Here is a 27,513-nt window from a genome sequence, read left to right as displayed (position 1 = left end):
AAAAAGTCGTATTCTTTCATAAATATGAATTATCTCCTTAGGACCACAATTTATATTATGTGGGGGGAAATCCTGAATTTGTATTCTGACAATCGCCTAAGTTAAAATTGCCCGGGGCGGAGCAAGATGGCCGAATAGGAACAGCTCCAGTCTCCAACTCCCAGCGCGAGCGACAAAGAAGACCGGTGATTTCTGCATTTTCAACTGAGGTACTGGGGTCATCTCACTAGGGAGTGCCGGACAATCGGTGCTGGTCAGCTGCTGCAGCCTGACCAGCGAGAGCTGAAGCAGGGCGAGGCATCGCCTCACCTGGAAAGCGCAAGGGGGAAGGGAATCCCTTTTCCTAGCCAGGGGAACTGAGACACACAACACCTGGAAAATCGGGTAACTCCCACCCCAATACCGCGCTTTAAGCAAACGGGCACACCAGAAGAATATATCCCTCACCTGGCCGGGAGGGTCCCACGCCCACGGAGCCTCCCTCATTGTTAACACAGCAGTCTGCGGCGATCAAACGGCGAGGCAGCAGCGAGGCTGGGGGAGGGGCGCCCGCCAATGCTGAGGCTTAAGTAGGTAAACAAAGCCGCTGGGAAACTCGAACTGGGTGGAGCTCACAGCAGCTCAGGGAAACCTGCCTGTCTCTATAGACTCCACCTCTGGGGGCAGGGCTCAGCTAAAAAAACAACAGGGGAAGTAGCAGAGGCCTGAGCAGACGCGAACGACACTGTCTGACAGCTTGGAAGAGAGCAGTGGATCTCCCAACACGGAGGTTGAGATCAGAGAACAGACAGACTGCCTGCTCAAGTGGGTCACTGACCCCTGAGTAGCCTAACTGGGAGACATCCCCCACTAGGGGCAGTCTGACACCCCACACCTCACAGGGTGGAGTACACCCCTGAGAGGAAGCTTCCAAAGTAAGAATCAGACAGGTACACTCACTGTTCAGCAATATTCTATCTTCTGCAACCTCTGCTGCTGATACCCAGCCAAACAGGGTCTGGAGTGGACCTCAAGCAATCTCCAACAGACCTATAGCTGAGGGTCCTGACTGTCAGAAGGAAAACTGTCAAACAGGAAGGACACCTATACCAAAACCCCATCAGTACGTCACCATCATCAAAGACCAGAGACAGATAAAACCACAAAGATGGGGAAAAAGCAGGGCAGAAAAGCTGGAAATTCAAAAAATAAGAGCGCATCTCCCCCTGCAAAGGAGCGCAGCCCATCGCCAGCAACGGATCAAAGCTGGTCAGAGAATGACTTTGACGAGATGAGAGAAGAAGGCTTCAGTCCATCAAACTTCTCAGAGCTAAAGGAGGAATTACGTACCCAGCGCAAAGAAACTAAAAATCTTGAAAAAAGAGTGGAAGAATTGACAGCTAGACTAATTAATGCAGAGAAGGTCATAAACGAAATGACAGAGATGAAAACCATGACACGAGAAATACGTGACAAACGCACAAGCTTCAGTAACCGACTCGATCAACTGGAAGAAAGAGTATCAGCGATTGAGGATCAAATGAATGAAATGAAGCGAGAAGAGAAACCAAAAGAAAAAAGAAGAAAAAGAAATGAACAAAGCCTACAAGAAGTATGGGATTATGTAAAAAGACCAAATCTACGTCTGATTGGGGTGCCTGAAAGTGAGGGGGAAAATGGAACCAAGTTGGAAAACACTCTTCAGGATATCATCCAGGAGAACTTCCCCAACCTAGTAGGGCAGGCCAACATTCAAATTCAGGAAATACAGAGAATGCCACAAAGATACTCCTCGAGAAGAGCAATTCCAAGACACATAATTGCCAGATTCACCAAAGTTGAAATGAAGGAAAAAATCTTAAGGGCAGCCAGAGAGAAAGGTCGGGTTACCCGCAAAGGGAAGCCCATCAGACTAACAGCAGATCTCTCGGCAGAAACTCTACAAGCCAGAAGAGAGTGGGGGCCAATATTCAACGTTCTTAAAGAAAAGAATTTTCAACCCAGAATTTCATATCCAGCCAAACTAAGTTTCATAAGTGAAGGAGAAATACAATCCTTTACAGATAAGCAAATGCTTAGAGACTTTGTCACCACCAGGCCTGCCTTACAAGAGACCCTGAAGGAAGCCCTAAACATGGAAAGGAACAACCGGTGCCAGCCATTGCAAAAACATGCCAAAATGTAAAGACCATCAAGGCTAGGAAGAAACTGCATCAACTAACGAGCAAAATAACCAGTTAATATCATAATGGCAGGATCAAGTTCACACATAACAATATTAACCTTAAATGTAAATGGACTAAATGCTCCAATTAAAAGACACAGACTGGCAAACTGGATAAAGAGTTAAGACCGATCAGTCTGCTGTATTCAGGAGACCCATCTCACATGCAGAGACATATATAGGCTCAAAATAAAGGGATGGAGGAAGATCTACCAAGCAAATGGAGAACAAAAAAAAGCAGGGGTTGCAATCCTAGTCTCTGATAAAACAGACTTTAAACCATCAAAGATCAAAAGAGACAAAGAAGGCCATTACATAATGGTAAAGGGATCAATTCAACAGGAAGAGCTAACTATCCTAAATATATATGCACCCAATACAGGAGCACCCAGATTCATGAAGCAAGTGCTTAGAGACTTACAAAGAGACTTAGACTCCCATACAATAATAATGGGAGACTTCAACACTCCACTGTCAACATTAGACAGATCAACGAGACAGAAAGTTAACAAGGATATCCAGGAATTGAACTCATCTCTGCACCAAGCGGACCTAATAGACATCTATAGAACTCTCCACCCCAAATCAACAGAATATACATTCTTCTCAGCACCACATCGCACTTATTCCAAAATTGACCACATAATTGGAAGTAAAGCACTCCTCAGCAAATGTAAGAGAACAGAAATTATAACAAACTGTCTCTCAGACCACAGTGCAATCAAACTAGAACTCAGTACTAAGAAACTCAATCAAAACCGCTCAACTACATGGAAACTGAACAACCTGCTCCTGAATGACTACTGGGTACATAACGAAATGAAGGCAGAAATAAAGATGTTCTTTGAAACCAATGAGAACAAAGATACAACATACCAGAATCTCTGGGACACATTTAAAGCAGTGTGTAGAGGGAAATTTATAGCACTAAATGCCCACAAGAGAAAGCAGGAAAGATCTAAAATTGACACTCTTTAACATCACAATTAAAAGAACTACAGAGGCAAGAGCAAACACATTCAAAAGCTAGCAGAAGGCAAGAAATAACTAAGATCAAAGCAGAACTGAAGGAGATAGAGAGACAAAAAACCCTCCAAAAAATCAATGAATCCAGGAGTTGGTTTTTTGAAAAGATCAACAAAATTGACAGACCGCTAGCAAGACTAATAAAGAAGAAAAGAGAGAGGAATCAAATAGACGCAATAAAAAATGATAAAGGGGATATCACCACGGACCCCACAGAAATACAAACTACCATCAGAGAATACTATAAACACCTCTACGCAAATCAACTAGAAAATCTAGAAGAAATGGATAATTTCCTGGACACTTACACTCTCTCAAGACTAAACCAGGAAGAAGTTGAATCCCTGAATAGACCAATAGCAGGCTCTGAAATTGAGGCAACAATTAATGGCCTACCCACCAAAAAAAGTCCAGGACCAGATGGATTCACAGCTGAATTCTACCAGAGGTGCAAGGAAGAGCTGGTACCATTCCTTCTGAAACTATTCCAATCAATAGAAAAAGAGGGAATCCTCCCTAATTCATTTTATGAGGCCAACATCATCCTGATACCAAAGCCTGGCAGAGACACAACAAAAAAAGAAAATTTTAGACCAATATCCCTGATGAATATCGTTGCAAAAATCCTCAATAAAATAGTAGCAAACCGGATTCAGCAGCACATCAAAAAGCTTATCCACCATATTCAAGTGGTCTTCATCCCTGGGATGCAAGGCTGGTTCAGCATTCGCAAATCAATAAACATAATCCAGCATATAAACAGAACCAAAGTGAAGAACCACATGATTATCTCAATAGATGCAGAAAAGGCTTTTGACAAAATTCAACAGCCCTTCATGCTAAAAACGCTCAATAAATTCGGTATTGATGGAATGTACCTCAAAATAATAAGAGCTATTTATGACAAACCCACAGCCAATATCATACTGAATGGGCAAAAACTGGAAAAATTCCCTTTGAAAACTGGTACAAGACAGGGATGCCCTCTCTCACCACTCCTATTCAACATAGTGTTGGAAGTTCTGGCTAGGGCAATCAGGCAAGAGAAAGAAATCAAGGGTATTCAGTTAGGAAAAGAAGAAGTCAAATTGTCCCTGTTTGCAGATGACATGATTGTATATTTAGAAAACCCCATCGTCTCAGCCCAAAATCTCCTTAAGCTGATAAGCAACTTCAGCAAAGTCTCAGGATACAAAATTAATGTGCAAAAATCACAAGCATTCTTATACACCAGTAACAGACAAACAGAGAGCCAAATCATGAATGAACTTCCATTCACAATTGCTTCAAAGAGAATAAAATACCTAGGAATCCAACTTACAAGGGATGTAAAGGACCTCTTCAAGGAGAACTACAAACCACTGCTCAGTGAAATAAAAGAGGACACTAACACATGGAAGAACATACCATGCTCATGGATAGGAAGAATCAATATCGTGAAAATGGCCATATTGCCCAAGGTTATTTATAGATTCAATGCCATCCCCATCAAGCTACCAATGAGTTTCTTCACAGAATTGGAAAAAACTGCTTTAAAGTTCATATGGAACCAAAAAAGAGCCTGCATTGCCAAGACAATCCTAAGTCAAAAGAACAAAGCTGGAGGCATCATGCTACCTGACTTCAAACTATACTACAAGGCTACAGTAACCAAAACAGCATGGTACTGGTACCAAAACAGAGCTATAGACCAATGGAACAGAACAGAGTCCTCAGAAATAATACCACACATCTACAGCCATCTGATCTTTGACAAACCTGAGAGAAACAAGAAATGGGGAAAGGATTCCCTATTTAATAAATGGTGCTGGGAAAATTGGCTAGCCATAAGTAGAAAGCTGAAACTGGATCCTTTCCTTACTCCTTATACAAAGATTAATTCAAGATGGATTAGAGACTTAAATGTTAGACCTAATACCATAAAAACCCTAGAAGAAAATCTAGGTAGTACCATTCAGGTCATAGGCATGGGCAAGGACTTCATGTCTAAAACACCAAAAGCAACGGCAGCAAAAGCCAAAATTGACAAATGGGATCTCATTAAACTAAAGAGCTTCTGCACAGCAAAAGAAACTACCATCAGAGTGAACAGGCAACCTACAGAATGGGAGAAAATTTTTGCAATCTACTCATCTGACAAAGGGCTAATATCCAGAACCTACAAAGAACTCAAACAAATATACAAGAAAAAAACAAACAACCCCATCAAAAAGTGGGCAAAGGATATGAACAGACATTTCTCAAAAGAAGACATTCATACAGCCAACAGACACATGAAAAAATGCTCATCATCACTCGCCATCAGAGAAATGCAAATCAAAACCACAATGAGATACCATCTCACACCAGTTAGAATGGCAATCATTAAAAAAATCAGGAAACAACAGGTGTTGGAGAGGATGTGGAGAAATAGGAACACTTTTACACTGTTGGTGGGATTGTAAACTAGTTCAACCATTATGGAAAACAGTATGGCAGTTCCTCAAGGATCTAGAACTAGATGTACCATATGACCCAGCCATCCCACTACTGGGTATATACCCAAAGGAGTATAAATTATTCTACTACAAAGACACATCCACACGTATGTTTATTGCAGCACTATTCACAATAGCAAAGACTTGGAATCAACCCAAATGTCCATCTGTGACAGACTGGATTAAGAAAATGTGGCACATATACACTATGGAATACTATGCAGCCATAAAAAAGGATGAGTTTGCGTCCTTTGTAGGGACATGGATTCTTAGCAAACTATCACAAGAAGAGAAAACCAAACACCGCATGTTCTCACTCATAGGTGGGAACTGAACAATGAGATCACTTGGACTCGGGAAGGGGAACATCACACACTGGGGCCTATCATGGGGAGCGGGGAGGGGGGAGGGATTGCACTGGGGAGTTATACATGATATAAATGATGAATTGATGGGTGCTGACGAGTTGATGGGTGCAGCACACCAACATGGCACAAATATACATATGTAACAAACCTGCACATTATGCACATGTACCCTAGAACTTAAAGTATAATAAAAAAAAATAATAATAAAAAAAATTAAAAAAAAAAAATTGACCAAGAAGACAGAGAGTCCCAATGGCTACCTCCATGTGAAGTAAACTTGTCCCCAGAGATATGTGGACAGTACTCTAAGGAAATCCACACATAAAAATCTGAATAAACTCATATTTAAGGGAAGATCATTAATAGTATCAAAGATTCTTTACAGTGGAGAAGTAAGAGGCAACAGTTGTGTGTTGAATTGCCTACCATGTGCTAAGCAGTGTGTTAGGGTAGCTCCTTTAAATGAAATGGTGGAGTTGGGTTTTTTTTTTTCTCTCTCACAGTACTTGAGATATTACTCACCCAGTTTTACAGATAAAGTTGCTGTACCTCAGAGAAATTACATGTCAAACCAAAATTAAGATTAAAGTTTGTCTGTATCAACACCCATTCCTTTTAACTCATTCACTGTGGATTTATTTGTAAGAATTTCCATTCTACATTTAAATCTTCATTTACTAATTTGTAAGCAGTAAGTTAGTAAGGTAAGTTAGAAACTACTTAAAGTCTCTAGGAGGAGGCCAGTATAAAAGTAAACTAAGAAACACCTCCAGTTAAGCTTCAATCAAAACCGAAAATAAAGTTAGAAAGTAAATCAAGTCAGGAAGAAAATTATTTTATCTAAAATATTTATACTCTTCAGGAACAAAATTTTTTAGTGCAATCAGGTGTTTTTGTGATTATTTTATGTGGTAACACATATATTCTTTTAATATTATCAAGGCTTCTCAAGTAGTGTTGTAAAATAGTGGCTCAGTCCTCAGAAAAAGTTTCTTTGTCTTGACAGCTTAGAAATTTTTTAATAAAGTGTTAATTCATAAGAAAAAATTGAAATTTTTAATGCCAAAGATGTAGCCATTATAAAATTGGTCTTTCGAACAAGAGATCTGGGTTATTTTGACATAGGCATACTTGTTTATTTAAATAGAAATGCAGCTTGCTTTGTTCTGGTTAACTACACTGAGTATGGCATTGGTTTCCTTTACAAAGTCTTCACTACTTTCCATGCAGGAACCAGAAGCGCCTTAGTGAGAACGTTGGCCTACATTTGGCACAGCCTTTATAAAGGCATGTGATTAACATCAAAAGCAAACTAGGATATATGATCCACATGGCCTCTTTTAGGTTCATTTTTCCTCACTGCTATGAGGTTTCAGATTTTAATCTAGGGAGTTCTCCATATTTTATAGTTTCCATTCTGTCATCCTCTAATTAACATATTGGCAGACATTTTAATTATTCTAATCTTAAATTGGCCCTCTGAGATCTTGATGTTCAAAAAAAGACAACTTTGAAATATTATTTGAAATATTTTCTTCCTAGTTCCTAAAACCATACCTACACAACTTTTAGTATATTGTAATCAGACAAATCATTGACAGGAAAATCCATTAAGAACAAATGAAGTCAAAAAGTGTTTCCTGCTTCTCTTAGTAGTAAAAGCTAATTTTCATTGCATTGTATATTTTCAACTTAGAAAGCAAAGCTAGAACAACTAAATGTCTGTTTTGAGAAGTAGCAGCGTCTTATACAGCAAAGTTTCTTTCTGTTAAGTTGTACTTTAGAAGATTATTGTAACCAAGGGGAGGATGCTGCACACTATTGTTCTTGACAGTTGATTACTGAAGATACGGTTACTCTGTTGTAGTTTCAAATAGATTTTGGGAAGCATTTAATCCCAGAGTGGTATATTTTATTTGATTATTTTAGTAAGAAAATATTTTGAGCTTTCAACTGGCCATCATGGCCCTATCTGGAGGTTACAGTAGGAACTCAGAATGGTAAATGATACCTGGGCAGGTGACTTATCAGACACGATTCTGAAGACTTCATCAAACCAATTTTTTAAATCAATTATGGAAAGATTAAATCACAAAATATATAGTACCCTTTTTTCTAATCAATTATCTTTAGCCTTGACACAGTTTTTTCAGATCTACTAAAGACTATCCTTCTTTGTATTTATTTATATTTTCCCATGGCCACACAAAATTATTGCTTTGAAGGTCTTGGAATTTCATTGTAGCTTTTATTAAAAGGTAGCAACTTGGTCCAAATCATGCCAGAAATAATATCATACTTTATTTAGGATCCATAACAGGGTAATAATGTTTCTCTAATTCATGCTCAAAAGCTATTACTCTTGCCATGTAGAAAGAATAATTTCTTGGGTTATGAACAAGTATCTGCTTGAAGGACTTTATTGCAATTTTTGTTATGAGAAGTATAAATAGCTAAGATCTTCAGTTGCGTAAAATAAGAATGAAAATGTAATAACTAAACCATCAATAACATTAGCTTAACCACGGTTAATGAGCACAGTAATATGTTCATTTATTTCTTACCATCTTAGTTTCATTCGTTTATTTCTAATAAAGGTAGGAAAGGTTTTAGCTTCCTGTGTATTCATTTTCATTCATTCTTCTCTATCACAAGTTTTTTTCTGTGTCTATTCCCAAATGTTCTTCCTAACAAATCCCTGTCTCTTGATAGCAGTGTACAGGTATAGACACAGTCATGGCCTTTTTCCTTCCATGAAGTAATTGTGGGGCGGCAGGGAGAGCATTTTCTGTTACAGTAATTGGAGATTATTTTTGCTTTTTAAAATATAAGGCATATTTTATTTGTCTGTCTAGTTTAAGAGAATATCAACAGACCTGGGATAGAAATAAAAAATGTTTTATAAATCATTTTTGTAAACATTATCATTTCTCCCAAATTTAAAGATTTTTATTCCAATTTTTAAAATATATACATTTATTCATTATATAATAGTGTGCTTTTTAATAGAAGTATTAGGGAGGAACTTGATTCAAGTGTCACCACATTGGAGATGTAAATGGTAATTATAAATGACTTTGATCACGTGCCACTTGCATTAGTGACTGCTTTATGAACAAAATGTGTCAGAGTCCTATCAGGAGATCCTGTTGTTCCCATTTATGGATTAGGATGCTGAGATTTAGGGATATAGTAAGCAAATTGTTCACTTCCACAAATTAGACATAGTGTCAAAGCTGGAATTTGAAGCCAAGTCTTCTGCAATTCCACCTAAGGGTTATTGGCAGCTTGGGGATATTCACCTCTGTCTGTTTCAATAAACACTTCATGTGTTTTTCTGTCTTTGAGCTTTAAAATGCTAACATATGCTTTTACTTAGAGTAAATAGCTACTTAGATCTAGGGAGATTTAGGGATATAGTAAGCAAATTGTTCACTTCCACAAATTAGACATAGTGTCAAAGCTAGAATTTGAAGCCAAGTACTTCTAAAGTACAACAGAACACCCCCTCTTTGTCACTCTATTTTGTGATCCCTCCAGGCCTACAGAATTGAAAGGAAGAGTTTTGCCACCATCCTGGATCTCGTCCAAAAATATGCTGTGTTCCTCATCCACCTTAGGGCCTGGGCTTTGTGTTATTTCACCACTTGTGGAAATGAAAATGTACCAAAACAACTATTACCGCGGCACAGTGGCCTGTCTTTGGGAAGGGGAAAGGTTTTTGAGTATGAGGAATACAAGCGTTTGGTCGCGGAACCAAGCAAAACCAACTGTGCTGGCGCAGCAGTGTTAATTCTGACTAACCAAACTAATAAGGCATAAACTAGCAGAGGAATACAGAAAGCATAGCGTGTAATTTCAGGTTGAATGGATTTGTAACACCAAACTCTGACTGGGAGTTGTGTTTTATTCTCTTTTTTATTAATGTTGGGCATATTTTTAGTATAAATTTGAGAAGAGATTACAAAATAGTAAAAAAGTGTTTTTTACAGGCCATTGAGACTCATTTGATCCGTAAGTCTAGCAGCGGACTAACTTACATCGCGGAGTGGAAAGGAGGCCTCCTGGAGCACAAGATGGGCCACCTGACCTGCTTTGCAGGAGGCATGTTCGCACTCGGGGCTGATGGAGCTCCCGAAGGCATGGCCCAACACTACCTTGAACTCGGGGCTGAAATTGCCCGTACCTGTCATGAATCATATAATCGAACATGTGAGTACATGTTATTCTTCACTTACAGCCTATTCCCACATGCTTTGATTTCATGCAGTTTTGTCATTGCTGCCATCAAAAGACTGTCCACTCTGCCTGTGAAACTTGATGATCGTGATTAATGTCATAAAGGAATGTATATTTTTATTTTAAAAGGCAATGATTTTCTACCTGAAAATACCTACGTTTAGTTTGCCAAGAAACAAAACTCCAGGCCATAAAGAGTTAAAGCCAGCCTAATTTACTGACTTCTGCTTTTGCTAATAACACTGGGCAAGGGTCTCTATCTCCCTGCAAAGAGAAACTTAGCATTGTATTAACCATTGTTAATCTTCTGCACATCCCCCATGAAATAGATCATGAATCCCACTCCCTTCTTATAAAATACGAATTTGCAACACAAAGTATAAATAACTGGCCTTTTGTAGCAAAATTACTTAGGATTGTCAACCACTAAGTTTCTGGCTAACTCAAATGGTATTTCATGGTGCCTTGCACCTGCCTCGTGGGTGCTCAGTAAATGGGGGTTAAATGAAAATAAATAAATTGTTACTGTTTTCTAAAATGGACTCTTTTAGATGACTAAATGTTTTAAGTATATGAGTTTTATATATTACATGATGTTTATAACTCTTTTTTAAAAATGATCACTTTGACATCTGTCTTCAGTGTTGTTAAAGTACAGTCAGACCTTCGTATCCTTGGGTTCCACAACCGCAGATCAGAAATGTTCCCCCAAAAATGGATGGTTCTGTCTGTACTGAACATTTATAGAGTTTTTGTTCTTTATTCCCTAAACAATACAGTATAACACCTAGTTACATAACATTTACACTGTATTAAGTATTACAAGTAAACTGCTGATGATTTAAAGTATATGGGAGGATGTACCTGGGTTGTATGCAAATACTTTGCCATTTTATATAAGGGACTCAAGGATCCATGGATTTTGTTATCCTTGGAGGGCCCTGGAACCAATCCCCCACAGATCCTGAGGGATGACTGTACTTTCTAGTTTTATTTAACTTATTGACTGTAAGCACCATCCAGGACAATAACCCTTATTCATTCATTCCATGTCCTTTAGTTATGAAACTGGGACCAGAAGCTTTCAGATTTGATGGTGGTGTTGAAGCCATTGCTACAAGACAAAATGAAAAATACTACATCTTACGGCCAGAAGTTATGGAGACTTACATGTATATGTGGAGACTGACTCATGATCCAAAGTACAGGAAATGGGCCTGGGAAGCTGTAGAGGTGATGTTTTAATTTGCATGTTTCTTATAGATAAATGTCATAGTAAAAAATGTTCAGTTGATACCTATAAATCAGGCTTATCAACTTTTCTATAATTTTTAAAGCTTCGACCAGGATTTTTTCCACCTAGGACTGTGTATTTTCATTGAAGTCATTTTATATCCCTGGCTTCAGCTTTGCTTTGTATAACATTGATATAGATATACCTCCTGATAGACTTAGATATTGAAGGAGATGACTAGAAAGGTATAGTCTAAAATTAAGTTCCCATTAATACAAAAATGATGATCTCCTAATTCCACCTAAGGGTTATTGGCAGCTTGGGGATATTCACCTCTGTCTGTTTGAATAAACACTTCATGTGTTTTTCTGTCTTTGAGCTTTAAAATGCTAACATATGCTTTTACTTAGAGTAAATAGCTACTTAGATCTAACTTTTAGAAAGCACTTATAGAAGAATTACTTTGTATAAGGATATTCCTTCACCAGTCTCAGGTTTCTTGGAATATCTGTAAGCTTTCCACCTGCCCAGGGTGTTGTTTTCATTGTCTGTCACCTCTTGGGTCTCTTCCTGCCCAGGATGGTGTATCTCCTTCCTAAACTAATCTAGTGAATGCTTTGTGTGCAGAATGCCTGAGGAGGCACCCTGCAGGATATGCATCGAACAATGTCTGTCTAATTGTAAGAGTTATTATTCCGCAAGGAGTGGAAGGGAATTCAGGGGATAAGAACAAGCAAATGCTTTAATTACACTCTCATTCTCTAGCACTCTTTGTTAGAAAGTTAGCTATCTTTAAAAACTGTCCATGAGGAATGACTTCTCTCAGGAAATCTAAAATGAATATTGCCTTTGGTAAAATTTAACTAATATCTTAGGAAGCCATCGGTGAATCTTGCTTATTATCCTCTTCATTTAGTATGTGTCTGCTTATTAATCATCAGTCATTTTGGATAACGGCAATTCTCTAGGCCTCTTTGAGGGGCAGTTTTATTACATTTAACAGTAGTCATTGTAATTTCTTTACATTTCTGTTTTTTCCTCTGGAAAAAAATGTTAAAATTGAGGCTTTTCTAAACTTTGATGATAAGAATTGTTTTGATCTTCAATTGGCCAGCAAATGAATTGAATATCAGTTTAAGTTGAGAATATCAGGAATAATGTATTCCATCAAATCTAAAACATGATAGTAAGAAGCATCATTGTTTTATATACCACTAAGAAAAATAACACTGCCAATTAAATTATGACATCCATTTTATAGATGTTAGAATGTGCAAAATGTATGGCCGAGAAGGGATCAAAAATGGGAGGTAAGCAAATTCGTATTGCAAGGTAGACAGGGTGCTTTGGTTTGCTCTGTTCTTCGGGAGGTTGGTTGTTTATGGGATCATAAGGTTGGTTTATGTGTTATAATTTTTATTTCTTGTCAACCCTTTAACATAATATATGACATGAAATCATTTCCCTGTGTCACAACACTGAGGTCTCAATTTTGGGGACACCCCCAGTAACCTCTGCTAGAACCTGAGCTATAGTGGTGAGCAAGGAGTACTGTAGGATCTTGCATTTTTTAAACCAGAAAAACTGGGACTTCAAAGGCATGGCCACACATTTCCCCACCCCCATGGCCTCCTGTATTTCAGCAGCAGCCCCGCATGTGCTGGCAGCTCTCACCTCCAGCACCTCCAGCACCTCCAGCACTTGGCTGTTGTGATGCATACTTGAGACCACAGCTGGAAACCATGTCAGGAAAAGAAGGTGGAAGAGCTTTCCCTAGCCAGCTGGCTGTGGTCTGGGAAGTGCTGGGGAGTTAATGGCTGTCAACCAAGGAGGTTTTGGAGTTGATGGATAACTATCCCAGTCTTCTTTCTTTCAAGAATCATTCTGGAATGCATGCTACATGGTTCTTCAGAGGGTTTCTAGCAGGAGTGAGCCTCGTTGCACACAGTCGTAACTTAGTATAATTCATTGGCTCTTCTGTCCCTGTTTTGCCCTTCCCACTTGCCCACTTCCTGATATCACCTCCCTGATAGACTTCCTGCATCCTGCGTCCAACCCTTGTCTCATGCTTTATTTTTAAGGGAACCCAAACCGAAACATAGGGGGTCTTAAAAATCACCTCATTCAGCTTTCTACTTAAAGACAAGACTCCCTTCCAAATCTTTGCAAGATAGCTGTTCCTCATCAACGCAAGGACTTCCCAGCAAAGAGGAATGTATCACCTAATAAAGTAACTCATTCCAATTGGTAATGGTTGAAGGTGTTAGAAAGTTACTTATTTTGAAGCCACAATTTACAATGTTCTGTGCTCTGGGGGTACCAGAGGAAAAAAATCTCCCTTCTACATTTCAGCTCCCCAGTTATCTGAAGACAGCATGTTCTGCCATCTCTTCCTTTCCTCATCCATCATTTCCCTTGAATTTCTTCTCCTGACCTGGTTTCCAGCTGTGGTCTTTTAGGGCTGAGCAGTGTGTCTCAAAAACCTCTCTTCCTCTCTTAGCAGTGTGAATTTTCACAGCTTATAGTCCAACTTGTTCTTTTAGTAGATTTATATTTTTAAAAAAAACAAAAATTGCCAGCACTTTGGGAGGCTGAGGTGGGTGGATCACGAGGTCAGGAGATCGAGAACATCCTGGCTAACACGGTGAAACCCCATCTCTACTAAAAATACAAAAAAAAAAAATTAGCCGGGCGTGGTGGCGGGCGCCTGTAGTCCTAGCTACTTGGGAGGCTGAGGCAGAAGAATGGCATGAACCCGGGAGGCGGAGCTTGCAGTGAGCCGAGATCATGCCACTGCACTCCAACCTGAGTGACAGAGCAAGACTCCATCTCCAAAAAAAAAAAAAAAACTGGCTTATATTGAAATTATGGTCAGTGTTAGCTTCTCCATTCGCTACCGCTGAGTCACATCTCCTTTGCACTGTACTTTTTCACCCATACTTTCAGTTTGTAAAGTATTTGTAAGCCATCTTCCTATCGTCTAACAAAGCACTCCCTTCCCAGCCTTCTTTCACTGATACACTTGAGAAACCTGCTTTCTGTGTCTTAAATTTCTACTAATAATGTCAAATAAGATATGAAAAGGTATATAATCCAGCACTACAACACTAGGCAGTTCTTTTGTGGGTTAACAGCACTCCATTAATCACAGGTGTTCAAGCACTTGTGAGTCTGCCTGACAGAAATAATGTTTAATATTATTAATATAGTTATAATATAGAAATAATATTTAACTGATATTTATTTTGCTTTTTCTCAAAAATGTCACGAAGGCCAGGCGTGGTAGCTCAAGCCTGTAATCCCAGCATGTTGGGAGGCCGAGGTGGGAGGATGGCTCAAGGACAGGAGTTTGAGATCAGCCTGGGCAACAAGTCATCACCCTGTCTCTACAACGTTTAAAAATTAGCTCATCATGGTGGCACACTCCTATAGTCCCTAACTACTCAGGAGGCTGAGGAGGAAGGACCACTTAAGCCCAGGAGTTCAAGATTATGTTGAGCTAAGATTGCATCGCTGCACCCCAGCCTGAGCAACAGAGTGAGACTCTCTCGAAATTAAAAAAAAAAAAAAAAAAAAATGAGAAACTGACAGATTCCTTCCAGTTAAACATCTGATAATTTACAGCATGAGCTTTATCGGAATATTAATTATATGTATATATTCACAGATTATATAATGTCTCAGCTGATCTACAGTAAAGGGTAAAGCCTTACATAGGGATTTGCGATTTTTTTGACTTTGGGGGGGTATTTTTGGAATTTCAGGTTTTTTGGTGTTTTTTTGCACAGACATTTTTCTTTGCTCTTCTAAACCTAACCTTTTCCACTCAGACATTTCCACTCTCAGAAAGTGACTTCTCTTCCTCCTTCCTCCTCCTGCCTCCCCAGGCTTCATCCTGTTTCCAAACCCTCTTTGATTTGTTCAAGGTGCCTAGTTCTCTGTGTTCTACCCTTGAGTTCAGACCACACACACAGACAGCCTTACTCCATGGATCAGCCAGTTACATATCTGGTAGACAAGAGAATACTCTTCTGTCCTCTGACTTAGAATGTAACTCATGATGCTTGCTATTTTCTTACCCATCATCCCGTGTTTAGAGTGCCAGTCACTATAAACATTCTCATATCCTGTTCTCTGCTATTAGCACATCCCAATAACATAGGATCACTAATAATAATTACTAACAATTACTAATAATTTCCTCAAAACCAAGGTGGTCCCTATGCCTAGAGGCTGAGAGTCCCAAGAACAGATTATAGTACAATGATGATCTGATTAGACTTAGCCATACAAACACGTGACAACGTCCACTGTTGAGATGCTGAGAGAATCAGGGCTGTTGTAAGGGCCCAGGAAAGCTGCTTGTCCCCAGCTTCACATTCCTAAAGTCTTAAAATCTAGACTTTTGCGTAAGGGGAGAGGGGTGGGTCTTTGGTGCTTTTCCTTAAAATTTTTTTTTTTTTTTTTTTTTTTTTTTTTTTACCAAAAATTTTAAAAACTGAAAGTGGCTGGGCCTCTCTAAACCTCTGGAGGCCCTTGTTATTGTCTAAGCATTTCTTCATTTTGTTTCATTCTCACTTACAACCCCATGTTGAGAAGGAAGATGCTGCCTGGGACATGGAGCCTCTGGGGCCACTGATAAGGGGGATCTCAAGCTGGAACTTGGCCCACCACTCAAAATGTTTGACTGTGTTCATGAATACTATAGCTTGCCTCAAGAGGACTTGTGGGGAACAAGAATGAGAGGGTAAACTAGAAAGAAAGGTGATTAGGCATTGTCCACCCCAAAAGCAACTCCTCTAACAAAATAAAGGAGCTTAGAGCAGTTTCCATGGGAAGGGGGAGTGGCTATTTATCATGGCTGACCCTATCATTAGCTCATCACCAAAAAACCTCAAGGGAACAAAGGTTTTGGGATTAAAATCTGTTTAAAGAAATATCTGGAAATGGGGTTTCCCATAAAAAGCTTGCCCATTTTTTCTAAATTTTGATTTTTTTTTTTTTTCCTTTTTTTAACCAATAATTTTTGGCTTACTCTACGTATCTGGTATTTGAGTTTTTGTCAAAAAAAAAAAAAAAGGAGGAAAGAAAAAATAATAGGACTTGAAAGTTTCTTCACGCTCCTCCTCCATTTGATGCACTGTCTGGAACTTAGAATTTAATCGAAGCATCTGTTTTTAAGTTGATTGGTCTTATTTTCTTGGGGGCTTTTTAAAAGTGTGAAATCATGAGGCATTTTCTTTATTTTCTTTATTCATGTGGCCTTCTGGTCAGATTTTCTTTAACCAGGTAATTAAATTCTTTTCCTCATAGTCTCTGCTCTCTCCCTTCTGTCCTCCAGCCCTGATGTGAAAAATCAATAACCTCATTATCAGTATCTGCAGATGGGAGCTGAGCTCTCAGTTCAGCATCTCTGCTCATGAGAATCCATGGCTGGTATTTAGTTTCCCTCGCCTCTTTTCTGGGCTCTACATTCTTAGAGCCTTATTTTCCTCCAAAATCCTTGCTAGCCAGAGAAGATTTTTCTCAACTAATAAGGCAAGGTCTATGCTTTCCATCTTCTTGGTAGTTGGATTAAATGGGAGAAAAATGGGGTACAATTGTACATGTAAAAAAGAAAAAAAAGAGGGACAGAACAATGATCCACAGGGGAAAACTAAAAAGTGAAAAATGACGTGAGAAACTAAGAGTAAGTATATCTTGTTTATATTTTCTTTATTTCACTATAAAATATATTAGGGTTTTAGTCTTAAACTTTATTATTTTTGTCTATAGTCAATAAATTAGAACCAGATTGCAGATGGCCATTTTTGTACAATGGAAATTTTTATTTGACCATATAATTAATAGGATTAGTAGGATGTGATGAGCAGAAAATAACTTCCCTAGAAATGAATATGCCTGGTAACTAGCAGAGCAGCAAATGTAATTTCAAAATATAAACAGCACAAAAAAAAAAAACAACTCAAAATGAATTAAAGACTTAAATATAAGACCTAAAACCATAAAACTCCTAGGAGAAAACAATGAGGGAAAAGCTCCTTGACACTGAGCTTGGCAGTGATTTTTTGGATTTGACCCAAAAACACAGGCAACAAAAGCAAACATAAACACACGAAACTACATCAAACTAAAACGTTTCCTTACAGCAAAGGAAAACAATCAACTAAATGAAACACAACAAAAATGTGTGCAAACCATGTATCTGATAAGGGATTACTATCCAAAATATTAAGGAACTTACAATTCAGTAGCAGAAAAACAACCTGATTTTAAAATAGGCAAAGGATCTGAAGAGACATTTTTCCGAAGAAGACGTACAGATGGCCAGTAATGAAAAGATGCTCAACATCACAACTCATCAAGGAAATGCAAATCAGAACCACAGTGAGATATCACCCCATACCTTTTTAAATGGCTGTTATCAAAAATTCAAGAGATAATCAGTCTTGGTGAGGATACAGACTAAAGGGAACGTTTGTACACTGTTGGTGGCAGTGAAAATTGATATAGCCATTGTAGAAAACAGTATGGAGGTTTCTCAAAAAATTAAAAATAGAGCTACCATACGATCCAGCAATCCTAATTCTTGGTGTATATCCACAGAAGATGATGTATATCCACATCAGAAGATGATGTATATCCACATCAGAAGATGATGTATATCCACCACAGCAGATGGTATATATCCACAGAAGAAGTGTATATCAAAACATCACATTGTACACCCTCCAGTATATACTATTTGTATTTGTCATACATCGGTAAAGCTGGAAAAAGGTTAAAGAAAAGTAGAAACAAACAAAGAAAGAAAGTGGGCTCTGGAAGGGGAAAAGAAAACACAAACAGCAGTCATCTTAGTGGTAACCAACAAAGTGGAAGGCAGGTTGGTTTAGGTTGTTACATAAATGTTCATCCTCACACTGCCCAACCCATCTGTTTTCCAAATATTCATTAAATTCAGACAACTACAGAAATGTAGGATCATTTCTCTCTAGAGAGTTGTCAGTGGAGTCATCCCATCTTCTTCCATACTAGACTAAAAAAAAAAAAAAAAAAAAAAAAAAAAAAAAAAAAAAAAAAAACCTGTTTTAGGAATAGATTCCAGCCACGTCTCTCACTGTCTTTCGTTTTCTTCTTTTAGCTCTGTTACCAGTATCACTGATTAGTACCCTACAATCAATTTTCAAAAACTCAGATATTCTGATTATAGTAGCAGCTGATTTTGTTCCAATATAGTTTCTCAACCAGTGGTTTATGATCCCAGTTGACATTAGCAATCTCTCCAAACTAGGGGTCAGCAAACTCTTTCTGTTAAGGGCCAGACAATATCAGGCTTGGGGGACAGACAGCCAGTCTCTTTTGCATCTACTTAGCTCTATCATTATAGTACAAAAACAGCCACAGACAATATTTAAACAACATGGCTGTGGTTTAATAAAAGTTTATTTACAAAAATAAACAGTGGACTGGATTTAGCCTGTAGTTCATACTTTGCTAAACCCTGCTCTAGAACATAGGAGGAATTGGTAAAAATCAGTGAAAAATTTTTCCAAAACTAAAGGCAGAAGTGTTTCAAATTAGGTAAGATATGTTGTCCATACGTTCTGTGACTTCATTTTTGATTTACATTTAGTTTATGGTTTTAATTTTTTTACCTAAAACTCTAACACACTTTGATTTAATTTGAATCCAATTTGTAAAAAATAAATTTTGGCTAGGCACAGTGGCTCATGCCTATAATCCCAACTCTTTGGGAAGCTGAGGCAAGCAGATCACTTGAGCCCAGGAGTTTGAGACAAGCCTGGGCAACATGGCAAAACCCCATCTCTACAAAAAATTAGCCACGCATGGTGGCACATGCCTGTGGTCCCAGCTACTTGGGAAGCTGAGGCAGGAGAATCACCTGAGCCCAAGAGGTAGAGGCTGCAGTGAACCATGATGGTACCACTGTACTCCGCCCAGGCAACAGAGTGAGGCCCTGCCCCAAAAAAATAAAAAATAAAAAGTTTTATCTGAACTTGACAGTCTAATAATAAAAATTAGTGACAATCAACTTATTAAAATGTGACCATTTTTTCCCCTCCTCTTTGTAATTTAGGCCTTGGAAAACCATTGCAGAGTGAATGGAGGCTATTCAGGCCTAAGGGATGTTTACCTTCTTCATGAGAGTTATGATGATGTGCAGCAGAGTTTCTTCCTAGCAGAGACATTGAAGTAGGTAAAAATTATTGTAAAACCATGTGGCTAAGGTACCTGGACAGATCTTTGTAGATGTCTTTTATCATGAACACATTCAAGTAATATCAAGTATGACTGATACATAATATCAGGCATGGCTATAATTGCAGGCGTATTCTCAATAACTAGGTTCAGTGACTTGGTACTGCTAACACCAAAGCACTGAGTAGCTTCTTTACCCCATGTTAGTGAGTATAACCCCTCAAGGTTTTGTTGATATATTTGACTCTTGTCCATGTTTCTCGGTAAGATGAATGGAGACATTGATATGGTTTTTGCTGTGTGTTTGTGGTTTCACTGCCTGCCTAGTCTCTTGGGCCTCATATACTTATGTTTCTCTCACCAGATATTTGTACCTAATATTTTCTGACGATGATCTTCTTCCACTGGAGCATTGGATCTTCAATAGCGAAGCACATCTTCTCCCTATCCTCCCTAAAGAAAAAAAGGAAGTTGAAATCAGAGAGGAATAAAAAGACATTTTATATTTTACTCTGCTCCATTCCCTTCACTGCATACCTTAATAATTCCTTTTCTGGTAATCAGGCACATGATGAACTTTGATTAGTAGGTCTATGATTAAGTTCTTAAATTGTTTTGCAGTCTTTTATGTTTATTATCATAAGTATAGGAGGACCTAAATTCCTTATCGTATCCTTTATTGTTCAGCCAGTGTATCCACCAGTTTTTTGTTTGTTTTTAAGTAACCTATTATCTCTGGAGTTCATGAAGGTGTAATACCATTTTTATTAAACTGAGTAGAATGGTATAGCAATGATCTCCTAATTACAATTTGATTTGACTGCAAAACTTTTTCCTCCTCTAAGAGGAGATGATGTCTGCTTTAAGCTGTAATGTTTTGCCATGTTGCAAAAAGCCATAATAATAAGTATAAAAAAGCTTTTTCCTTTTCAATTTCATGTTAATCTGGTTTGTCTGTCCACCAGAGACAGATCTTCTAACTGTGACAGCCTCTTTATGCAGGTCTATCATTATTTGATAGAATGTCTTCTAAAATACTTCACTCACATTATAATTCAAATTAGAAAGTCATTCCAAAAGGATCATCTCATGTTGACCTCATTTAATCGGAACTGCAGTGTATTTTTGTTGCTTAATTATATTAGTGTTTTCTATTTTGTAAATGTGTCCTTTAATTTTACTTTACTGCCCTGTGTCAATTCTGGATTATATACTGGTTAATTTCTTCCATTCCCTACTACACAGAGAGGTGAGCTCTCAAATTTTGCAGAGCTCTGCTATCACTGAATTACATTTTTCTAAACAAAATAGTATAACTTAATGGATTAGCTTTTGTGTTTAACTGAATATATGAAGAAATTGGGTCTCTCTAAAGAGAGGGTCTTTCTTTCTTTTTTGAGACGGAGTCTTGCTCTGTCACCCAGACTGGAGTGCAGTGGCGCTATCTCGGCTCACTGCAACCTCCGCCTCCTGGGTTCATGCCATTCTCCTGCCTCAGCGTCCCAAGTAGCTGGGACTACAGGCGCCCACCACCACGCCCGGCTAATTTTTTGTGTTTTTAGTAGAGATGGGACGGGGTTTCACCGTGTTAGCCAGGATGGTCTCGATCTCCTGACCTCGTGATCCGCCCACCTCGGCCTCCCAAAGTGCTGGGATTACAGGCTTGAGCCACCACGCCCGGCCAAGAAAGGGTATTTCATATGGCTTTTAGTTCCATTTGTTTGTATTTCATCTTGATTTTTTTCCTTGGGAAAATAAAGCATTCTATTTGGTTCAGATTTCTCAGATTTGAAAAAGGCTCTATCTCAAATGTAGTAAATTATTTCCTTTCAGTTTGTGAAAGCAGGATTTGACTCTGAAGGAAGCTTTGCCAATTTTGCTTATTCATGATCAATCAAGGAAAATCTAATACATTTTAGGCCAAATAAGAATATAGCATATTTAGTATGGTTATATTCAACATAGAGATCACAACTTAGAAGAAATATAAAGAAATGGCCACTCCCAATTCACCACAGTCCTGGAGTAGATAAAAATCCGTATCTGATTCTTTTAAACGTTAAGTTTGAAATAGGAATGGTTTTCTCAAGAAGAGATTTGGTGATACCTTGTGTTTGCTCACACTGGCTCACTGTATATGCAAATATATTTATGTGGATAGAGATACTTCCATGAAAGGGCTAATATGATGCATGTACTAAAGTGCAAAGACTTTGACCATGTGAATTTTCAGCTGAGAATGGTCAGAAATATCAGTACAACCCCATGGATTCGGCTGAAGCATATGAAATTGCTGCATTTGTGGCTTAAAAACTGTCCACAGTTTCATATGGTTCCACCTATTATTACTGAAGACAATTATTTTCTTAGCTATAGGCTTAATAGTTTTAGTTATTTTAGCGTTTGAAAGTGTTTTAAAAGATTGCCTTCATCTGACAGAACCACCTTTATGACCTGCTTTGTTTTTCAGCATCATCCATTGGTGTATGTCAGAGAATAAATTAGTAAAATGAGTAAATGAAAAAGACTCTTCCATACATCGTCATTTCCATGGCAATGTGTCTCTGTGATCCAGAATAATTTCTCCCACTCATGTCTTCAGTTCACCTAATGAAATAAATGGATAGCAAGAGCCCTTTGTTCCCAGGACTTTAAGGCAAAATATTAAAAATTATTGCCAAAATTGGGCCATATGTATTAAGATTATAATGTTTATATAAATGTCCTTGAACTTGCCATTTAAATTAACTCATTTTCTTTGCAGTTTGATTTGAAGGAGCACAAAGCTGATAAGTATTTCTGCAGCAGATACAGTATTAAAATCAGGTTGTGTGTACACACTGCACTGTAAGGTACCGTGGTGTCCTGGTGTGAATAGACAAGAAGCTGTGCTGTATGTTGCTCTCTCCGTGGCAACAATGAAGTTTTTGCAATTCTAGAACTTGGATTTTTTTTAACAAAAGTCCCAAAACACCAAAAATGTAAACAAGAGAGTAATATTATAGTGATGTAATTTAATTAAAGTTATATTTTGGGTTAATTTTAACAACTGAAGTCTTTAAGTAGAAACATTTTCAGCAAAACTGTGCAGTTAAATTTATATATGTATTCACATACTGAAAAATGAACAGGTAAAGTAGCACTTAATTTTGTGTTTCTTCAATATGTCTTGATATACTTTGTGCAATTAATACTACACATGTAAGTTGTATGGCAGTTTACAGAACTCAGTGACTTACGACGTTTTCACATGAGCTACACATTGTGTACATTGATTGTTTTTGATTTTTACGTAAATCCATTCTGTCATTTTCAACTTTATATATAAATCTCCAATGTTATGGGAAACAATAGATTGACACATAATTTTTAAAAATTATATTTGTAAAATTTCTCTATTGTGAATAAAGTCTTTTAATATATCTCCTCATTTGTTATATTTTTCTCCTTTTTAGTTGGCTTTTGCATATCTAAGGGGTGAGTGCATTCTGTTGCAAATAAAAGTACTTGATCCTAACAGCAATTCCATACCACACCTATAGGATCTTGACAAGGAAACATTTTCCCTTAAGAAACTTTACATAGCACATAATTTTGCTTATACAGTGTGGGTAATCAAATGACTTTTATTAAGGATCTAACATATGTTCAACACCAGGACACAAAGGCTAGAAGTTTTGGTGTCAGAAATAGCACAAACTATGTTCTTTGTTCATAAATCTGCAATGCAACTAAGAAAATTAGACTGACCCCACACTACCTCTCAAAACAAGACAAAAATAGCATTTAGTTGTGTTAAATTACAAGCCTACAATTCTATAGAAGTTCATGGGAACAGGAGGTCCGTAGCGTGTGAGTGGTCAGAGAGGCTTAATAGAAAAAGGAGAACTTTTATGCTGTAGGAGATCCTCCAAAAATTTTCAAAAAGCCCAGGTTTTCAGTTCTTCAAATTCATACTGTACTTTTTAGAATGTTTCAGGTATTTTGGTTGCCATTGCCACTACCTGCAACTCACTTTCTCTAATATTTTTATAGCTCATTCTTTATCAGGTCTCTGCACAATTGTCACCTTATTAGAATGACTCCTTTGACAAATCAGTATAAAATTATCTCCACCTTTTGTCCCCTACCCTATTTTATTTTCTACTTAGCATTTGTTATATTACATATTTATTTCCTTATTTGCTCATGTCTTTCTAACCCCTTAGTATGAAATCCCATGAGAATAGAAACTTCAACTGGCATTTCCCCCCTATTTCTCTGTCTAGTGCTGAGAGCAACATCTAGCAGTTGATGTAGTACACAACTGAGAAAGTACATGAATTAGGAAACTCTGTCTTATATTCATAGTCTTTGCTACAACTATTTGCAAATGTCTTTTACTAAGCAATACACTTTTGAAAAATAAAGTACATGTTTGTGACTAGAATCAACTCTCAATCAACAGATTATTTTTAATCCACTTATGTCATGTAAAATAAAGTAAGGCATGACTCCTCCAATAGAGTTTTCAGTATTCAACAGCCCATTATTGTTTTATGTGACTTAATGTCATAGTCCCTGCTTCATATGTTAAACAAAAAACAAAAAGTGATTACAACAGCACCAAGCAAAGAAATTAGCTGATTACCTAACAGAGAGTCAAATGGGAACCTTCTGAATTAAATTATTGGTAACACAAATGATGTTGGTTGTGTTTATGTTGTTGGTGACAGAATTATTAAAATTTATTCTAAGTATGGTTTTTATGTATACTAATCAGCCATCAACACAGAGATGGCAGCTTGGCAACAAATACGTCTAATGACTGATAATGATATGTAGACGGTTGCTTAAAAAGCTTTTCAAAGTTAAGATAAAATCTTTTGCCCATTCAGTATGATATTGGCTGTGGGTTTGTCATAAATAGCTCTTATTATTTTGAGGTACGTTCCATCAATACCGAATTTATTGAGCGTTTTTAGCATGAAGGGCTGTTGAATTTTGTCAAAAGCCTTTTCTGCATCTATTGAGACAATCATGTGGTTCTTGTCTTTGGTTCTGTTTATATGCTGGATTACGTTTATTGATTTGCGAATGTTGAACCAGCCTTGCATCCCAGGGATGAAGCCCACTTGATCATGGTGGAAAAGCTTTTGGATGTGCTGCTGAATCCGGTTTGCCAGTATTTTATTGAGAATTTTTGCATCAATGTTCATCAGGGATATTGGTCTAAAATTCTCTTTTTTTGATGTGTCTCTGCCAGGCTTTGGTATCAGGATGATGTTGGCCTCATAAAATGAGTTAGGGAGGATTCCCTCTTTTTCTATTGATTGGAATAGTTTCAGAAGGAATGGTACCAGCTCCTCCTTGTACCTCTGGTAGAATTCAGCTGTGAATCCATCTGGTCCTGGACTTTTTTTGGTGGGTAGGCTATTAATTGTTGCCTCAATTTCAGAGCCTGCTATTGGTCTATTCAGGGATTCAACTTCTTCCTGGTTTAGTCTTGGGAGAGTGTAAGTGTCCAGGAATTTATCCATTTCTTCTAGATTTTCTAGTTGATTTGCGTAGAGACGTTTATAGTATTCTCTGATGGTAGTTTGTATTTCTGTGGGTTCAGTGGTGATATCCCCTTTATCATTTTTTATTGCATCTATTTGATTCCTCTCTCTTTTCTTCTTTATTAGCCTTGCTAGCGGTCTGTCAATTTTGTTGATCTTTTCAAAAAACCAACTCCTGGATTCATTGATTTTTTGGAGGGTTTTTTGTGTCTCTATCTCCTTCAGTTCGGCTCTGATCTTAGTTATTTCTTGCCTTCTGCTAGCTTTTGAATGTGTTTGCTCTTGCCTCTCTAGTTCTTTTAATTGTGATGTTAGAGTGTCAATGTTAGATCTTTCCTGCTTTCTCTTGTGGGCATTTAGTGCTATAAATTTCCCTCTACACACTGCTTTAAATGTGTCCCAGAGATTCTGGTATGTTGTATCTTTGTTCTCATAAACCACTGCTCAGTGAAATAAAAGAGGACACAAACAAATGGAAGAACATACCATGCTCATGGATAGGAAGAATCAATATCGTGAAAATGGCCATACTCCCCAAGGTTATTTATAGATTCAATGCCATCCCCATCAAGCTACCAATGAGTTTCTTCACAGAATTGGAAAAAACTGCTTTAAAGTTCATATGGAACCAAAAAAGGGCCCGCATTGCCAAGACAATCCTAAGTCAAAAGGACAAAGCTGGAGGCGTCATGCTACCTGACTTCAAACTATACTACAAGGCTACAGTCACCAAAACAGCATGGTACTGGTACCAAAACAGAGATATAGATCAATGGAACAGAACAGAGTCCTCAGAAATAATACCACACATCTACAACCATCTGATCTTTGACAAACCTGAGAGAAACAAGAAATGGGGAAAGGATTCCCTATTTAATAAATGGTGCTGGGAAAATTGGCTAGCCATAAGTAGAAAGCTGAAACTGGATCCTTTCCTTACCCCTTATACGAAGATTAATTCAAGATGGATTAGAGACTTAAATGTTAGACCTAATACCATAAAAACCCTAGAAGAAAATCTAGGTAGTACCATTCAGGTCATAGGCATGGGCAAGGACTTCATGTCTAAAACACCAAAAGCAACGGCAGCAAAAGCCAAAATTGACAAATGGGATCTAATTAAACTAAAGAGCTTTTGCACAGCAAAAGAAACTACCATCAGAGTGAACAGGCAACCTACAGAATGGGAGAAAATTTTTGCAACCTACTCATCTGACAAAGGGCTAATATCCAGAATCTACAAAGAACTCAAACAAATATACGAGAAAAAAACAAACAACCCCATCAAAAAGTGGGGAAAGGATATGAACAGATATTTCTCAAAAGAAGATATTCATACAGCCAACAGACACATGAAAAAATGCTCATCATCACTCGCCATCAGAGAAATGCAAATCAAAACCACAATGAGATACCATCTCACACCAGTTAGAATGGCAATCATTAAGAAGTCAGGAAACAACAGGTGTTGGAGAGGATGTGGAGAAATAGGAACACTTTTACACTGTTGGTGGGATTGTAAACTAGTTCAACCATTATGGAAAACAGTATGGCAATTCCTCAAGGATCTAGAACTAGATGTACCATATGACCCAGCCATCCCACTACTGGGTATATACCCAAAGGATTACAAATTATTCTACTACAAAGACACATGTACACGTATGTTTATTGCGGCACTATTCACAATAGCAAAGACTTGGAATCAACCCAAATGTCCATCTGTGACAGACTGGATTAAGAAAATGTGGCACATATACACCATGGAATACTATGCAGCCATAAAAAAGGATGAGTTTGCATCCTTTGTAGGGACATGGATGCAGCTGGAAACCATCATTCTTAGCAAACTATCACAAGAACAGAAAACCAAACACCGCATATTCTCACTCATAGGTGGGAACTGAACAATGAGATCACTCGGACTCGGGAAGGGGAACATCACGCACTGGGGCCTATCATGGGGAGGGGGGAGGGGGGAGGAGGGAGGGCTTGCATTGGGGAGTTATACAAGATATAAATGATGAATTGATGGGTGCTGACGAGTTGATGGGTGCAGCACACCAACATGGCATAAGTATACATATGTAACAAACCTGCACGTTATGCACATGTACCCTAGAACTTAAAGTATAATAAAAAAAAAAAAAATCTTTTTCATTTGAACATGGAGTTCATATATCTAAAAATTGCCATGCAAGGG

The 27,513-nt window shown here is 38.0% G+C and overlaps 1 protein-coding gene across 3 annotated transcripts in view; it reads left to right on the top strand.

The window, feature by feature from the left end:
• MAN1A1 (mannosidase alpha class 1A member 1) overlaps positions 1 to 21,274 on the top strand; it is a 172,129-nt gene extending 150,855 nt beyond the window's left edge. For all 3 annotated transcript variants that reach the window (XM_010373463.2, XM_010373464.2, XM_010373465.2), the window contains exons 10-13: positions 10,067 to 10,286; positions 11,374 to 11,546; positions 19,649 to 19,764; positions 20,135 to 21,274. In XM_010373463.2, coding sequence (XP_010371765.1) covers positions 10,067 to 10,286; positions 11,374 to 11,546; positions 19,649 to 19,764; positions 20,135 to 20,261 — 636 coding nt within the window. In that variant the 3' untranslated portion in view covers positions 20,262 to 21,274. The remainder of the gene's footprint in view (positions 1 to 10,066; positions 10,287 to 11,373; positions 11,547 to 19,648; positions 19,765 to 20,134) is intronic.
• Positions 21,275 to 27,513: the final 6,239 nt, after the last annotated feature.

The sequence above is a fragment of the Rhinopithecus roxellana genome, chromosome 4 (genome assembly GCF_007565055.1).
Source record: "Rhinopithecus roxellana isolate Shanxi Qingling chromosome 4, ASM756505v1, whole genome shotgun sequence".
Taxonomy (NCBI): Eukaryota; Metazoa; Chordata; class Mammalia; order Primates; family Cercopithecidae; genus Rhinopithecus; species Rhinopithecus roxellana.
This window is presented reverse-complemented; position numbering and strand designations above follow the sequence as displayed.